The sequence below is a fragment of the Uloborus diversus genome, chromosome 7 (assembly GCF_026930045.1).
Source record: "Uloborus diversus isolate 005 chromosome 7, Udiv.v.3.1, whole genome shotgun sequence".
Lineage (NCBI taxonomy): Eukaryota > Metazoa > Arthropoda > Arachnida > Araneae > Uloboridae > Uloborus > Uloborus diversus.
This window is the reverse complement of record NC_072737.1, coordinates 148,204,638-148,223,890: the sequence shown is the minus strand read 5'-3', so window position 1 is coordinate 148,223,890 and position 19,253 is coordinate 148,204,638. Positions and strand designations below refer to the sequence as shown.

Below are 19,253 nucleotides of genomic sequence, written 5' to 3'. Positions count from 1 at the left end.
TTCAGAAGGTAGTTTTATTTAAAATATATATATATATATATATATATATATATATATATATATATATATATATATATATATATATATATATATATATATATATATATATATATATATATATATATATATATATATTAATTTGAATTTTTGGCATCTTGAATTCAAATTATGTTTTTCGCAATCACGAGCGTGTGTGTGTATGAATGCGCGTGTGTGTTTGTGTAGGCGCATGTGTGTGGGTGCGTGTGTATGTGTGTATATATGCATGTGTGCGCGTGTGTGTGTAAGTGTTCGTGTGTGTGTGTATGTAGGCATATGTGTTTGTGTCTGTGTGCAGGCATGAGTGTGTAGGCGTGTGTGTGTATGCGTGTGTGTGTAGGATATGGACGCAACCTGGAGACGGTTATCGTAAGAGGAGCAGCATCGTGAGGCCGGTCGACGCGACTGTGGTGCTGCTGGCAGAGGGTGCTGGCGGGAAAATAAAATGATAGGAATTCAAAACAGTCAAATGAGAACAATAAGCAATCGGACATACCGTTCTAGGACATACCGTTTTCGAGTTATGTGAGATACATACGTACGTACATACGGACGTCACGAGAAAATTCGTTGTAATTAACTCGGGGATCGTCAAAATGGATATTTTTGGTGTCCGTACGTTCCTAGGCATATATCCACGTGTGACCGGGTCGAAAAAAACTCAACATTCATTCGGGGGTGAGAAAAATAGAAATTAAGGCCGATTTTTGAGTGAAAATTTTTTCGCGAATACAATACTTCCTTTTTTTTTTTACTTTCTTCTATATCTAATATATAGAAGAAAGTATTGGATTCGTGCAAATTTTCGAATTTCGAAGGATTCGAACGTTTTGAGGTGTGCTGAGTCCATTTCGACCATTTTTGGAAAATGTCTGTCTGTCTGTGTGTGTGTGTGTGTGTGTGTGTGTGTGTATGTATGTATGTGTGTGTGTATGTATGTGTGTCACGTCTGTGTGTGACCAGTTTTTTGTGGCCGCTCTACAACAAAAACTACCGCATGAAATCGAACGAAATTTAGTACACATATGTGCCCCTATGTGAACTTGTGCCCATTAGTTTTTGGCGCGAATTCCTCCAAGGGGGGTGGAGCAATGGGACGTTTTTCGAGTTACGCGTGCTTGCTATTTCTCAGGAAGTTACTGGCGGAATCAAACAAAATTTGGTCCATATGTTGGTATTAACAGGAACAGGTGCTGATTCAATTTTGGTGTCAATAACTCAAACGGGGGTTGAGCTGTAGAACGTTTTTTGTCGTCAATTGTGACTGCTGTATCTCAAGAAATAATGAACGGAATGAAAGAAAAATTTATCGGCAAGTAGCCCTTAGTGAGTATAAGAACTGATTTTATTTTTGTGTCAACAGCTAAAAGGGGGGTAGCGCAATCACCCGTTCTTTTTTTCCATTTTGAGTGCCCTATCTCAAGAAGTAATGCTACGTTCTGGTTGAAATTTGGAATATATGTGAATCCATATGTAAACAGGCTTTGGTTCTATTTTGACGCCGATCGCTCCAAGAGGTGTTGATTTTTTTTTTTTTTTTTTTTTTTTTGCGAATAAAAATATTTTTATTAATGCAACAATAAGAAAGATAAATCGTAATAGATTGTCGTCTGCATATTTCTCGTGATTTTAATTGTATGGAAATGATAGGAAATATTATCTCAATGATTTAAAATTTTTAACTGTTGCCATCTTATGTTTGTTAACAAATAAAATATTTGTAATTCATTCAAGCAAGGCTTTTAAAATAACTTTCAATTTTCGCTCTTTGCTTTGCTTTTGCAATAATTCAGACATTGGGATAGTCGTCAAGTTTTTGCATGTGTCATTTTGTTTTTGTTGGGAATATTGCTTCCTCGTCATTTGTAAAAGGAAGTAAAAAGGAAAAAACCAATTCTAATTCCTTCAAAAACACTCAAACCTGTGCTTTGCTTAATGCTTATTCTTCCTTTCATTTCAAAGTACTAAAACCATTAAGCGCTTCCAAATATTAAGTCAGTTTTCATATTTGTTTGCTTTGAGTTCGTCTGCGAAAATGAAAACGCAACAGGTGCACAAAAGATAACTATTAGTCTGAGTACTCACGTGCCTTTCCCGTTTTCGAAAGGAAATAACTTCAGTTCATAAAATATCTTGGCAAGGAGCACCGTCAAATGGCTCTTCGGTCATTTAATTTTGCCATGGTTCTTCACGTTTTAATTACTGAGCGAAGAATATGTTCTGGCGATTAGTTTTCTTCTTCTTCACATGTGGCATCATTTTAGGGCAGGTGAGCATTATTTCTCGTTTCTTTTGTTGATTGTTGATAAGAACAAAGAAAGATCAATATCCTTTCCAAATATGCCGCAAAATAAAATTGACATTTTAAACAAATCGAAGAATTTTTCATATTACGTTTCTCCACATTTTTCGTACACACCATGGACCAGTAAAACTTTTGAAAATATATTTACGCTAAACTAAACTCCAGAAACTCCCGTACCTACCACTACTCGTGATGAAACCAGTTGGATGAGCCCCTGAAGAGAGATCCGTGTTTTAATCCAAATCAGGAGCCGAGCAACCCCTTATCCATCACCCTCAGAGGTACCGTAAAGTGGGGCTACTTGAACCTCTAGGTAGGACTCGACCGATGCATCGGCGCCGATGGTTCAAAAATTTAGCCATCGACATCGGCGACCGATGCTAACTTGCAGAAAACATCGGCCCATCGGCCTTAAAAACATCGAAAAGTCGATGGAATTGGCGATGTTTTTGGAAAAAAAAAAAAAAGACCTTTGCTGTTTTACTTTTTAATGCAAAGTAAAGGGAGTTATTGTTTTCATATACAATTGTTTACTTAAATTTCAGTATGAATTTCTATTTTAGTCACTCCTGAAAGAGTTTTTAATACTGCATTCAGGTACCAAACAATTTCATTATTACGTTGTTTCTTGCGGCTGGATGTTCGTATGTATCTCTTATAAGTCATAACTCAAAAATGGTAAGCTGTAGAAGGTTAAAATTTCGCATGTGGGGAGTGCGTACGTTCCAGTTGTGTACTTCCCTTTTTGTTTTCGATCGGGTGTTCTAAGAAGCCTATTTACTCTTCTTTTTTTTTCTTTTCTTTTTGTGGCTCTTAATTACTTATTTCGATACGAAACTAATATAGCGTCTCAGAATGACGATCATTTGGTGATATATTGCCGAACTAGAGACTAAGGAAACAAATATGAGATGACGAAAATCAAACTTAATCTATTGTTTAGGAAGAATTTAGAGCATTAATGTAAGAAATTGATTAAAGACGTTTTGAATGGTGACATAATTTGGAAATCAAAGGGACTTTTGAATTTTTTCTTCGGAAGTGCTGAAGTCGACTCAGAAACTCTTCCGAGGCGTTGATGGTAGCGGTTCTGCAGTAAACAAAAAAGGCCGAAGTTGGGAGCGAAGTTGAATGTTGTGAGTTACTCCAAAATCAGCGGTTGACCCCCTCTCCCTCGTCAAGCATTTCTTAAATATTTAGCAATTATTTATTTTGCTCAAGAAATGTCATTTTGCCTATTTCTCATTCTTGTTTCACCTTTATTTCGTAATGCGCCTTCTTTTTTGCATCATTAATAGCAATCGATTTTTTTCTATTGTAAGTAACTATTTTCATCTATTTTTATAAAATCAATGAAAAGTTATTTTCGTTTTCATCATATTTTTAATAATATGTTATAGAAAAGTTTCAAGGATTTTCTATTAAGCAATTTTTTAAATTTCAGCAAATTATTGTTAAATTGAAAAATTTAATTTGAACTTGTTTGTAGTGCTTCATAAAAGATTTAAAACAATTAAATTGTTCAATATTATGTGTGCAAACATCAGATCAAGTAGTATATGTATTCAGTTATTATCAACTTGTTGTAAATATCGAGTTTGTTCATTGTAGCTGCGTTTTAAGAACCTCACTCTTTTCATGGCTATTTCTTTTTTCAGAAAAATTTGTGTCACTCTTATAGCTTTTATGAAAAATACAAATTTTTCTATTCATAAATTTTAAATAAGTATAAAAATATTCCTATTATGATTAAATATTGTAATTTATCTGTTACCTTTTTTGTTTAATTTGATGACTAAAAAATGTCTACGTGCAATCTTTCCACTTTAATTGCGTAATTTGTTGACGGTGTCATATTTTTATTCTCATTATTATTATTATTATTTTTTTTTTAAATGATTGAACAACATAATTTAAAGTTTTTTAACTATGTATAGTGTACATAATCCATACATTATTACAATATTGCTGAACTCTTAGTTATATGTTCAATTTAAAAAAGCAAATCAGTTGGTTTTTCAACAGTGTCTTTGTTTTTCTTCCATTTTTTTTTCTTTCTTTTTTTTTTTGGTCTGTTGTTCTTTCTCTATCATCATACAACAGTCAAAACAGAGAAGCATAACTACATCCTATATAGATTGTTCATAGTACGAGCCAAAATTTCGGGGACAAGTTGTATAAAACTTTACCCAGTATAGTTCACATTATCGAAGCAGATCCATCTTCAAAGGGTCACTTTGAGGGACTATGTACTTCTGCCAGTGTTCATATAACTTTTGGAAACACTCCTGGAAGCTTTTTTCGCAACCTACTATGATGCTGCTTTATCTTCTCCTGACGGACGTAAGCGGCGTCCATGCAAATGTTTTTTTGCTGGGAACAGGTAAGAGTCACACGGAAATATAAGTCCGACGAAACGTTATGTTATTTGTTTGTCATATTAGAGCATTGATCAATAAAACCGTACACCCTCAACTTGAAAGTCGCCCTCATCCCCACGATAAAGTTAAAGCAGCAGTGCAAGAGGCCTTACATGAGGTTGCGAATAATGGCTGCCAGGAGTGCTTCTAAAAGCTATACAAACGTTGGCAGAAGTGCGTAGTCGTTCAAGGTGATTATTTTGTAGATAAATGTGCTTCGGTAATGTGAACTATTCAGGGTAAGGTTTTATACTGCTTGTCCTCAAAGTTTCAGATCATACTACGTACGTATGAGTTTTCAACTTACTATTTCATAACGTTTCTGAGTGACGCAAGTTTACGCGGATGAAGAGATCACAAGATAACTTGCGATAATTAACTGAGGAGGTGTTCAAAATGGATATTTTAGTCATCTATATGTTCTTAAGTACATATGTGTGCACAGATGTCCCGAAAAAACTTGTGAAGTTTAAATTGGATGATCGTAAAATAGAAATTAGGTCGAAATTTATTTATTTATTTTTTTTTTTTTTTTTGATTACAAGTCCTTATTTGTAGAAAGGAAGTAAAGTGAAATGAATAAATGATCCTTTAAATCCCTGACAATCTTATCAATTCATTTCCGATAGATTTTTTTTTTCACCATCGGCCAACGGCATCGGCCATCGGCAATCGGCCATTTGGAGAAAAACAATCGGCAATCGGCCATCGGCCATCTTTGAACAATCGGCCAACAATCGGCATCGGCCCATCGGCCAAAAAATGCCAATCGGTCGAGCCCTACCTCTAGGGGCTATTGAACCCATGAGAAAAAAGTGTTTAAAATCCGTCCTGTTCCTATAAAACTCAATGAATGGACCTAAAAAAAACTTTCTCCATGACAGGTAGCAGTACTATAGAGGCTGGAGCATGAAACAAAGTTTCTGCTATTCCTGCCTTTTTCTGATTGAGGTTATGCTTGCAAGTTGTCTAAACAGTTGTTTTTTATGTCTGCAAACTTTCACATGCAAGTTCACGAAAACATGTGATATCCTCATGGTAAAGCTAGTTTTATGTTTGCATTCTATTTCTTAATAAAATAACAGTGTTTCAAAGTTATAGCTATATAATTAATACAGTAACTAATGTAAGTTAGTAAAAGTGCGCTGGTTGCCTTAAAATGGGTTTACTTGAACCCAGCGTTCAAGCAGCTACAGACCACATTTCATCACTAAATTATATTAAGGTTTGAAATCTTTTAAAATAAAGAGGTTAGTTACTATTTACACCCGTTTATTTGCAGATCTGGGTATAAAAAGGTTCCGAAAGTGAAAGAGAACCCCTTGAAGTAGGAAATAATGCGGATTATTAAGAGGAAAAATTACAATTGTGTCCAGATTCAACTAATTCCGGAGAAATGCCTTAGAGAGTTGCATCAGCCCATTTTGACTTAAGTATATCAACTCTGAAAAGGAAATTAAAAGATCGTTCACAAAACAAGCCTGGGCATCCTGTATTTTTACTTTCTTCTATATCTAATATATAGAAGAAAGTATTGGATTCGTGCAAATTTTCGAATTTCGAATTTTGACGGATTCGAACGTTTTGAGGTGTGCTGAGTTCATTTCGACTATTTTTGGAAAATGTCTGTCTGTCTGTGTGTGTGTATGTATGTGTGTGTGTATGTATGTATGTGTGTGTGTGTGTATCAGGCTTGGAGTCAATTACGTGGGAATGTAATCGATTACGATTATGATTACGGGCACAATAAAAGAGGGATTACATTTACGATTACGATTATAATCCTCTGGCAAAACGTAATTACGATTACAGCAACTATCCGATTACGTAAAAAATGTAATCGATTACGATTATAATATGCCGATTATGATTTTGATTACGATTACAGACTTATATTATAATGTATATATATCACTCATTTGCATCAACAACGTGATAGTTGAAAATTATGATTTTTGATTTAATATTAAAGAGATAATTGCAACTACTGTGTAGTATTAACTTAAAGATTATTTATTTCGTATTATTGCGCTGTTGCAGGGAAACAGCAATATATGAAAGATAAAAAAAAATCTAGAAAATTCAAATTGCGTACATTACACAATGTTACAATGACTGTACAGGTATAGGCACACTCTTATTCAAATGGATACACAGTGCATGTTGTTTTTGACTCGGCTGTTTATTATTATTTTGCCATTGCAGTAATTCTGCTTTAGACCTGGCTTAAGGGCAATGACTTACTACTAAACTGCTCAACATTTTATAGCTTATTATTTCTGAAAATTGTGTGGTATATTTCAGCATTGTATTCTCAATTATTTAGTATATTATCAGTTAATTTAATACGCAGCTTTTTTTAAAAAAAAAAAGAACCTCGTATGGGTCTTTCGGCAGAAAAACTGCAATGTAATAAAATGCACAGAAAGTGTAACTAAAAAATACGGAACTAAACAATTAAAAATTTAAAAAAAAAAGAAAAAGGAACTAAATGCATTTAAGTGTCATTAATATTTCAAAGATGCCTGTTTTTTTTCTCCCATTCTTTGAGAAGTGAAAAAAATTCCAGCAATGCTAAACAATCGTTGAACTGGAGCAGATGACGCAGAGGTGAAAAAAATACTTGGGTAGTATTATTTTTAGCAAAAGGATACTTATGAATGTTAGACCCCTACAACTCTACAGGATCAATTTTATGATCATTTGATAAGCTATTTGCATATGCTTTGATTTCATTTTTGAATCACTCACGTGCTATATAAATTTCACTTTTACAAGTGCTAAAACGTTTCAACTTAACACTCATAAAAAATAAGATTGTACATAACATGTTTTGCTATGAACAAATTTTATAAAATCTGTCAATTCAAACTTTTTACTTTCATACATAATCATTAATTAGAGATAATATCAGTTGTAAACATATAAACATACATTTAAGATGAAACTATGCGAGGATCTTATTCACCAGGATTTAGATTATATGTCATTTAGCAAAAAATAAATGCAATACGCGTAAAGGCAAGAATAATTAAAGAATCACTGAAACACAAATGCGAATTCGGTTTTCTTTTGACAAAATCTTTTTTCAGTCATTCACTACTTTCTCATAAAAGTATAAAAAAACAAAAACTGTTTTGTTGCGCAAAACTTAGTTGTACTTTTGATATCATTGTACTTTTCTGCAAAAATACGATTTTGAGGCGGTACTGTGCTTCGCTTGATTGCCTAACATTGACAGATAAAAGGGGAAATGATGAATGACCAATTGTAAGGATTTGAGAAGACGTTCCCAAGAAGCCCTGAAATGCAAAACCGCCCACAGGGTACTAATTGTAAACACTTAAAAGATGGGGCTCGATTTATGACTCTCGTTTGCAAACAGGGACGAGTAGGGAAGAGCACTGAGTAGTCGTTTAATGAAAGAAGTTGTTTTCAATGTTACTATTGAACTATGTTATCTTTCAATACATTAATAAAAGGGAGGCCTAAACGTTTTCTCTTTTAGAAAGTCAAGATTACACGATTACAAGAGGAAATTACGGATTATTTTACTTAGATTACAGTTACGATTACGTATGAAAATCCCAATTATGATTTCGATTACGATTACGGCAGTATCCCATCGACAAATTACGATTATGATTATGATTACACAAAAACGTAATCGATTACGAAGATTACGATTACGTAATCGGCGATTACTCCAAGCCTGGTGTGTATGTATGTGTGTCACGTCTGTGTGTGACCAGTTTTTTGTGGCCGCTCTACAGCAAAAACTACCGCATGAAATCGAACGAAATTTGGTACACATATGTGCCCCTATGTGAACTTGTGCCCATTAGTTTTTGGCGCGAATTCCTCCAAGGGGGGTGGAGCAATGGGACGTTTTTTGAGTTACGCGTGCTTGCTATTCCTCAGGAAGTAACTGGCGGAATCAAACAAAATTTGGTCCATATGTTGCCATTAACAGGAGCAGGTGCTGATTCAATTTTGGTGTCAATAACTCAAAGGGGGGTTGAGCTATAGAACGTTTTTTGTCGTCAATTGTGACTGCTGTATCTCAAGAAATAACGAACGGAATCAAACAAAAATTTTTTGACAAGTAGCCCTTAGTGGGTATAAGAGCTGATTTTATTTTGGTGTCAACAGCTAAAAAGGGGGTAGCGCAATCGCCCGTTCTTTTTTTCCATTGTGAGTGCCTTATCTCAAGAAGTAATGCTACGTTCTGGTTGAAATTTGGAATATATGTGAATCCATACGTAAACAGGCTTTGGTTCAATTTCGACTCCAATCGCTCCAAGAGGTGTTGATTTTTTTTTTCTTTTTCGAATAAAAATAGTTTTATTAATGCAACAATAAGAAAGATAAATCGTAATAGATTGTCGTCTGCGTATTTCTCGTGATTTTAATTGTATGGAAATGATCGGAAATATTATCTCAATGATTTAAAATTTTTAACTGTTGCCATCTTATGTTTGTTAATAAATAAAATATTTGTAATTAATTCAAGTAAGGCTTTTAAAGTAACTTTCAATTTTCGCTCTTTGTTTTGTTTTTACAATAATTCAGACATTGGGATGGTCGTCAAGTTTTTGCATGTGTAATTTTGTTTCTGTTAGGAATATTGCTTCCTCGTCAAGCATGGGGGGGGGGGGGGATCAGAAAAAGGAAAAATATAGAAGAAAGTTTCGTGATGGCCACAACATACTAGTTTAGTAGTGAGGAAGAGCAGGTATTAAATAATATCACAGAAAAAAAAATCCACCCAAGCCATTAAATTGAGGAGTTTTCATTCTTTCTAATGTTTAAATATTGAGCATTTTAATCGGTTTTAGCTGTAGTTATATTTCTATTTGAGAAATTATGTTTACATGAAAATATGTTTTTATGTATGCGTTGATTTTATATTAATTTACATAAATAATTTTCATTTATACAAATGGCTTTGCTCACTAGAATGTACGTTTTGAGTTTTCTTTCAAAATCATTGGTCCTTCTTGATACCACTACCTGTTTTACAGCTTTTTCTAATGGATTTGCTGAGTGGGACCCAGTAGCCCCAGCGCGAGGCTACTTGAACACAATTTTTAAAAATAGAAAAAATATATATAAAGAGCTAAAAATTGTTGTTTAAACGAGCTGATGTGTGCAACACATGACACATTTTGTACCGCGTTTCCACGTTATGATAATCAAGAAGATAATTAAACATTGCGCTCTACGCTTGCTATCAACCCTATCGTTGCCAATACACGTGAGTAAAGATGCAAATTAAATATTTTGCTCTGTGAATGGCAACACTGAATGTCATTTCATCATTTGTGATGTCATCAGCAGAAATATAAACAATGAAAGCGCACCGATTTCAGTTTTTTTTAAATATTAAACTAAAGCAAATTTGAAAAAATGGTCAGATCCTACGTTTTTAAACATGCTCTTTCAGAAAAAAAATACTTTCAAATTTTGGGAAATTACCCTATTTGCAACAATAAGAAAGATAAATCGTAATAGACTGTTGTTTTCGTATTTCGCGTGATTTTAATTGCTGGAAAATGACCAGAAAATCGCGACGATTTGAACTTTTTAACTGTTGCCATCTTGTGTTTGTTAACAAATAAATGTTTGTAATTATTTTAAGCAAGGCTTTTATATAATTTTCAATTTTCATTCTTCGCTTTGCTTTTGAGATGATCGGGAATTGAGATGGTCGTCAAGTTTTGGCGTGTGTAATTTTGTTTTTGTTGGGAATGTTGCTTCCTCGTCAAGCATGGGAAGGGATCAGAATTACTGTAAGAAAGATATAGAAGAAAGTTTCGTGATGGCCGCAACATACTAGTTTCTTTTCGCAACGATTCAAAGCTTATCCCATCCAAAATGACACCAGGACAGAGCAAGTACAATGAAAGCTTTTCTAAGTGTGCTATGATGTAAATTTTATTACTGATGACATCAGAGCGCAGCCGGATCATCAATGGGCTTGGAATACATATAACTTTCATATTCTATGCAATTTTATTAAATGTAATGCATCGCCTCTAATCTTCAAAAAAGAAAAAAGTAAAAAAAAAAGTAAATGCATTAGCTCTACTTTTCATGTTGTCAATAAGAGTATCATTGTACAATACAGTTTCAATGCCAGGATTTAAACAGGTGGATAAACAGAGCAAATTGCTTTTAACCAGTGATATACTTCTTGCGTAAAGTGAACAACTTGCGTCCAGTTATCATTCAATGATCACATTAAATGGCATTTTCATTTAATTTTTCAAACTTCTTGTTTCATTTCGAATTAGTTTGGTGAAGTTAATTTTTTAAGCTAAAAAGTTTATATCAATTGTCTATCTTAATATATAAAAATCAATGTCCTGAGATAACATATATACATACATATATACATATATATATATATATATATATATATCAACGCACAGCCGAAACCGCTGTTACCTCAGACTTGAAATTTGGCAGGCATGTCCGCATGATTACGAAAGTTACCACTAAGAAAGGATTTTTCGAAATCAAATCTCAATTAGTTCGGGAGAAATTAATTAAAACCCGTTAATTTCTGCGAAATTAAAACCTGTCATTGAAATTTAAATCCCTTATTTTAAGAGGCTTTCCTCCATTAAAATCATTATTCAGTACTTCATCTCAACTTTTGGTTGATAGCGAATTTTAAATTTGATATTGTTTTTATTTCTCACGTGATTCTTCGAGGCTTTTCTCAAGTCAAGTAATGATGTTTCTGTCTTTTGCTTTCATTTTTTCAAAACTAGAAACGAAGTTTTTAAGAACATCATCATAGGCGGACTATCCTTTTGAATTTACAAGAGTGCAGTTTCCTGTAAAAGTTTGCTTTGCAATAACCGTTAATAAGTCACAAGGACAGACATTAAAAGTAGCAGGGATCGATTTAAAGAATACTTTTTTTTCACACGGCCAATTTTATGTAGCTTGCTCCAAAGTCTGTTCATCAAGCAGCTTAATAATTTTAGCACCAGAAAAAAACCAACCTAAAAATGTGTTATATAAAGAAGATCTTGCTTAAACATAGGTATAACAATAAAATGTGGATGGCCTGTGTTTGCAAAGATAATCAATACTTTAAAAAGATCGTTAATAACAGTTAAAGATCGGTTAAGTACAAGGGCATATACATAAGGAGTCCAGGGGCCCCGGGATCCTCCCAAAATTAGAAAAGAATATAGGTAATAAGTAATTATTACAGGGGATTTTCGAAACTAGGTGCCCCAAACACTGTTAACCCTTGCTAATTCCATTACCCGAGCAATGCCGGGTACAGGAATGCTAGTTAAAGATATAAATGATTTCTCACATTCCTTTACATTCTATATCATTCGGAAGATATTTTTTTTTCTGCATCAGACTAAGCTTGCTCCAATTTTTAAAATAAGGTAGAACAATAGATAAAAGAGTTTGTGTTTTAGCGAAAGTCATAGGCTTGACTGAATTTTCCCGGAGCTAAAATGTTACTGCAGACTACAAATTTGAAAACGCCTTTTCAAATGTAACAAAGGACCGGATTTCTATGCTCGGGATCCATTAGCACCAACAACGATGGAGTTCGTGGTACTTATAAGTTAGTTTGGACCCCTTGCGAGGTGTGCTATATGAAGTGTTTTTATTTATTTATTTTTAAAACAATTTTGTTAAGCGTATTTTTATAAAGCTATTATCTTCGGGTTGGTGAAGGATTTTAATATTGTTCTAATGGGGTAGTTTCCAAAATTTTAAAAGTATTTTTTTCTGAAAGAGCATGCTTAAAAACATAGGAGCTGACCATTTTTTAAATAATTTATTTATGTTTAATATTTTTAAAAAAATACTTAAATCTGTGCGCTTTTATTGTTTACACTTGTGTCGTGTGACATCACAAATGATGAAATGCCATTCAATGTTGCCATTCACAGAACAAAATATTTAATTCGCATCTTTACTCACGTGCATTGGCAACGATATGGTTTTTAACAAGCGTTGAGCGCAATTTTAATTCGCTGCTTGATTATCATAACGTGGAAACGTAGTAGAAAGATGCAGCAAAGTGCATCATTTGTGACGTCAGCAAGACCACGCCTTGTTTGAAAAATCGGACATTTTAAAAAATTAATTTAAAAAAAAACTGTTGGGAAAATGAAAGTATTTTCTAGGTCCATGTTATTATTATTATCATTATTTTTTATTTTTTTTTTGCTCATTCTATCCATTTCAATGACTAAAAGTAGTACTTTTGACTGAAGAAACCACCCCATTATAATGAGCTCTTTACTTAAATTCTTATTTTCCACTGGAGTGGGAACGGAATTTTCATTTTGTTAAAATCGTCTCACTCTTACTTTGATCTCATTCTTCCCAACAGACGATTTAAATCTTTGCAAAGCAATCTCCGGAGTTTGGTGAGAATTATCGAGCAGGGGCCGGAGCCACCTAGTGTTTGAAAATTTAATCCATCAAAAGGATACAGGACCTTTTTACAGTATTTTGGACAAATGTAGAATATGTACCATGACATTTTTTTGCCATGACTATTTAATTTACTGTTCGATTTGTACATTATTTTAATTTGAGTTTGTGTGTTGGTACGACAAACCCAAAATAAAATACTGTGCTAATCAAACAGTAAATTAAATAGTTATGGCAAAACAAAAGTCATGTAACAGACTCTACATAATTGTCCTAAATACTGTGAAATGAACCCACATGCACAGTACTGTAGTCGTAAAAATATGAAGTGTGCTGAATATGAGTTGAAAAATAAGAAGGTAGGGTAGACCGACCAGTGAGTGAACACCACCCAGTGAATGAACAGCGCGTCATTTTTTTAAAAAAAATAAGCTTCCAAAATTTCTTTTCTAAATAAATTCACTACAAAAGTGTTCTTTATTGATATTCTAAGTTATCTGACACCTGATTGGTTACTTTGGATACGCATTTTTTTCCTGAAAATTTTTTGAAAGTTTTACTGCCGTGAATCGTTCTTTTTCTCTTTTAAAATAATAAGGCTGGTTTCGCGCAAGCAATTATTTTGATGAATATTATTTTTATTGATAAATTTTATTTTTTAACTTTACGAAAGAAAAATTAAGTATACATGTTTAGGCTATGGATTTAAATTGTTTCAGTCAATGCAGAATGCGTAGATTTTCAGGTAGAGGGGTGTTCAGTCACTGGGTTCGAAAAATTGCGGAAACCCAGGGAATGAACAATGGCAAAATTTCTTTTGATTTAAAAAAAAATTTGAAGTGTCTTTGAGATATTTTAATTTTCTTACTTATTTGTAATGCAGATAGTTTTATATGCTTACCTATTTATGTACTAGTGGTACCCGCACGGCTTTGCCCGTAATAGAAAGATTAAAAGGTCTTTTGGTTCGCCTGTATATTTACAAATAATGTATGGTAAATTTTATCGCCAATTGGCTTGTACTCATGTTACGGATCCACGTTATGATAATTTCGTATCTCGCCGATTGGCTTGTGCCCATGTTACGGTTCCACGTTATGATAATTTCGTAATTTACTCGTCCATCTTATGATATTTTTGTTCTTAAAATTGGAATAGAAAAAGAACCGCATCGAATTTTCGAAAAATCGCTTCGAGGTGACCCCCCATGCTACAAACTAACTTTTTGCCAAATTTCATGAAAATCGGCCGAACGGTCTAGGCGCTATGCGCGTCACTGAGATCTTGACAGACAGAGAGACTTTCAGCTTTATTATTAGTAAAGATTTCATTATATATTTTATAATTTCTTTATTTTTGTCTTTGTAAACAATGCACTTTTTACTGAGTTTTATCTTTTATCTATCTATATCTCTATCTGTATATTAACCTACCTACCTACATCTATCTTTCTATATCTTTATCTCTCTTGATAGATAGACAGATAGATAGAGAGATAGAGAAATAGAAATATATATACAAAGAGAGAGAATAGATAGGTAGATATGTATGTATGTTTGTATATAGATAAATAAATAGATAGAGGAAGATATAGAGATAGGTATATAAAAAATAAGAGGTAAATAGGTATATAGGTAGATAAATATAGAGATAGAATAGGTAGGTCGATAGATAGATAGATAGATTTATTGATAGATAAATAGATAGGTAGTGGTTAACAGATAGATAGGTAGAGAGAGAGACTAATATAGAGATAGATAGCTAGGTAGAGAAACTGATATAGAGATAGATATAGATAGGTAGATAGACAGGTAAAAAAGCAGGTAGATAGATAGATAAATAGATTGATTAGGAGGAACGGTAATAGATTGGTAGATATTTAGATGAACAGACAGATAAATAGGTAGATAGTTAGGTAGATAGACAGATAGATAAGTAGATAGATGTATAGATAAGTACATAGATAAGTAGATAAGTAAATAAGTGGAGAGATAAGTAGATAAATCGATCGATAAGTAGATAGATAAGTATATAAGTATATAAATTATTAGACATATAGATAGATAAGTAGATAAGTGGACAGATAAGTAGATATATATATAGAGATAAGTAGATAGATCGATAGATAAGTATATAGATAGATAGATAGATAGATAAGTAGATAAATAAGTAGATAGATAGATCGATAGATAAGTAGATAGATAGATAGATAGATAGATAGATAGATAGATAAGTAGATAAATAAGTATGTAGATAGATCGATAGATAAGTATATAGATAGATAAGTAGATAGATAGACAGAAAAATAGATAAGTACATTGATAAATAGGTAAATAGACATAGAGATAGATAGATACGATGTATAAATAGATAGATAGATATATAGATAGATAGGAATAGATAGTTATATAAATAGATAGATAGATAGATAAATAGATATAGTAGTTATATAGATAGATAAGTAGATAAATAAGAGATAGATAGATCGAAAGATAAGTATATAGATAGATAAGTAGATATATCGATAGATAAGTATATAGATAGATAGATAGATCTCAAAGAAACTTAGTTTCTTTTTGAATCAAAATTTATCATGTTCATTCACTGGACCAATTTGTGTTCATTTACTGGTTCGAGGTGCTCATTCACTGGGTCTTTGTGCCATTTTTTCTTTAAACACCTAAAAAAGTCGGAAGCGGAACCATTTAAGTTCCCGCGATTTTTTAGAGATATTTACATAGATCAATCAAAATGTTTTAGCTATCACAATCTGTATAGTATAGAATTTAAAATTACTAGGATTTTTAAAAAATGAAATAGTGCTTAACTGTTCATTCACTGGTCGGTCTACCCTATACGCTGATATTTTAGCATAGTAACAAATTGAAATGCAGAAAATAGGTATTTTTTATTTAAATACCTCTCATACAGAATCGGAAATAATATTCGTATAATTTTTTAACAAACTTAAGGGCTGCCCACAAATGATGTCACGCTTTGAGGGGCTAGGGTGCTTTCGAAATTGTGACAAGACAGGGAGGATTTAACACGAAATATGACCTCACGTATTTTTTTATAAGAATACGTTTATGAAAAATAGCATGACATGTGTCAAGGAGGGGGGAGGCAAGTGTGACACTGTGTAACAATGAAAGCGGTTCAAAAGTCCGACATCATTAATAGACAGCCGCTTATAACATACAATAAAGAATAAATTATGAGAATTTAATGAGAAGAACTGACATGTCTGTCAGATATTGCTATGCAATATCTTTTTGCAATACTATTATTATTATTAAAAAAAAAATACATACACATGGAACAAAATGTAAAATATTCAGTCAGATTTATTAAAAAGCAGAGGTACGTTATTTTTCGAAACAAAGTAGAAGTTTAGGCATACATCGCTCTGCAGTACAGAACTGAAAATTATGAACATTTTCATGTCACAACAATTTAGATATTTAATCGCAGAATATTGATACAGTAGAATGCCGAAAATCCGAACGTCAAAAATCCGAAACGTCAAAAATCGGAAAACACTATGAAGCTTTCATAAATCTTCCTTTGAGCTCAGTAAACAATGAGAGTTATTGTTTAGAACATTGAGTAAAAAAAATTAGTTACTTATTGTAGCGTTATGTGCTATATGCTACATACAATGTGCATACATACTGTAAAAACCACTTTATTTGATTAATGGCATACTATTTTCGAAAATCCTAACAATTTGAAAATCCGAACTGACTATGGTCCCAATTAGTCATCCAGTTTTGACATCCTACTATAATTTAAAAAATCAGTAATCCAACGTCATAAAGCACAAAAATTGCAAAATATTGCAGACACGTGTTTCGGTGTTACAAGGAACACCTTTTTCAATGCAAAGAAATGTGAACTTCTGGATGAAAAATCATCCGAGAAAAGCAACACGGTGGAACAGGAGATAGTATAAATATCAAAATATAGAAATTAAACAAAACAAAAAAAGTTAAAATGACACCTGGAGGCAAAATTTATTATATAATTCCATCAGGAAAAAACCGTTAAGTAATCAATTTTCCAAGAAAACCCATACACAATGCAAAAAGTCCAAAAATGGAACCACTCTGAATAAATTAGCAATAAATTTACCAGCGGGAAAAAGGTTTGCTGATTTCTGTATTTATATCGAAACGCAAAAAGTATTTAACTGATTTCTTCCGCCAGGTACTCCAAGCTCCAAGAACCATTTTCGACGATATTTACGAATATGGCGAATTCGACGTAATTGAAGAAGACATATTTGACCCTGAAAATGATGAAGCAACTGATTTGATCAAAGATATTGAAGATTTTTATAATGACGAATTTTCAAAGCCTTTCGATGTGCCACAAGAATCGACATCGGATATTTCGGAAGAAGAAGCAGCTGTCTTTTTAGTCAGTGACTATATTGATCTTTTACCGAATAATCAGTTCATTTTATTCAAATTATTTCTTTCGAATATTGGCAGGAATGAATCAAACTTTATGATGGATGATTATCAAATTTGATTTTTTAAAAGTAGACTTTTTCATTTCGCTGTTGAATTGAAAAATTAAATGTCAACGTTTACAATGTATAAATGTTCTTGAAATATGATTTTTTTTAAACTGTAATTTTACATTTCGCTGTAAAGTTGAATGAATTATAGTCAACGTTCATGATAGGTAAATTATTTCTAAATGTGATTCTGAAAACTATTTTTACATTTCTATTATAGGTTGAACAAAGTAAAGTCGGCAGAAAAAAAGTCGATAAATTATCTTGAAATGAAATTCTTTCAAAACGAGTTTTACATTTCGCTTTTGAGTTGAACAATTAAAGGTCAAAGGTTAAAGTCGGCAAATTATCTGGAAATGTGAGAGTAATTAAAGGTCCAATTTTATGATGAATAAACCCTTGAAGTGTGATTTTTTTTAACTGTAATTTTACTTTTTGATGTTGGGTTAAACAGTTAAAAGTTAAAGTTTAGGATGGGTAAATTATCTTGAAATGTGATTTTCTTTGAACTAATTTTATATTTCAATGTTGAGTTGAACAACTAAAGATCAAAGTTTATGACGTAAATTGTCTTGCAATATTGAGTGTTGAAGCTTGTTTATACAGCTTAGTATAATACTGTTGAAGTTAATTTTATACATTTATATTTCGCTATTAAGTTTATCAATTAAAAGTGAAAAAGATTAATTGTCATTTGTCTATCTCATTTAAGTAATGTCTTACATTAGAAAATACAAATGGAAAGACCCAAAATAAAGTTTTTCTTTTTATATTTGTTTTAGTTTTCTAATCATAGTATCTTTGCAATGTTTTTATTTTACATTTTCTTTTAAAGCTCTTTTTGTTTCTTTATTTTAGTAAATGGGTAAAATTACGTGTATTGTACATATTCTTCTTTAGTAGGGGCAAACCGAACGGGGCATCATTAGAAAGGCTGCGCAGATCCTAATCACAGCATTACGGCACTGCCAGGTTAGGTTTGCCCCAAACTATAGTGTTTCTAAGCACCAAAATCAAAATCAATGAACTTTGTGAAAACAAAATGCATTGTTACAAATAGAACTGAAAATTTTCCCCTGCCTTTGGTTCAAGAGCAATATTGTTATTTAGACACACGGCAGTGTGTCGGCCAAGTTCGGAAATCAGGCGACACATCTGCCAGTGTGTATCTTACACAAATCATTTCAAGCTACTTTTGGCTCGCTCATTTCTCAAAAACTATTAAATCTACGTTCTTGAAATTTTGTATGGCTAATAGAGCTGCGTAGTAGACCTATAATCCTAAATTTCATGAATGTACCTCTTATAGTTATGGAATTATTACTATCTGAAAAGTGTCATTTTTTACACTGACTCACTCACCCACTCACTCATCAAAATGTTTACGAACTTCCAAGTGTCTCACATACTTGAAATTGGGAATAAAGATAGATTTTCATGCATATGTCAAGGGAAAAATCTAAAAAGTCAAAAAACTACATTAAACTAGCAAAAAACTACGCTATTTTTTATGAGCATCATGGCGTAATCACTTCACCGC

At 32.7% G+C, this 19,253-nt stretch overlaps 1 protein-coding gene across 1 annotated transcript; it reads left to right on the top strand.

Moving 5' to 3' along the window:
• The first annotated feature begins 2,150 nt into the window (after positions 1-2,150).
• Positions 2,151-18,483, top strand: LOC129226307 (uncharacterized). The gene is made up of 2 exons (XM_054860910.1): positions 2,151-2,308; positions 17,398-18,483. The coding sequence occupies exons 1-2, from the start codon at positions 2,255-2,257 to the stop codon at positions 17,722-17,724; spliced, it is 381 nt and encodes a 126-aa protein (XP_054716885.1). The 5' UTR covers positions 2,151-2,254; the 3' UTR covers positions 17,725-18,483.
• Positions 18,484-19,253: the final 770 nt, after the last annotated feature.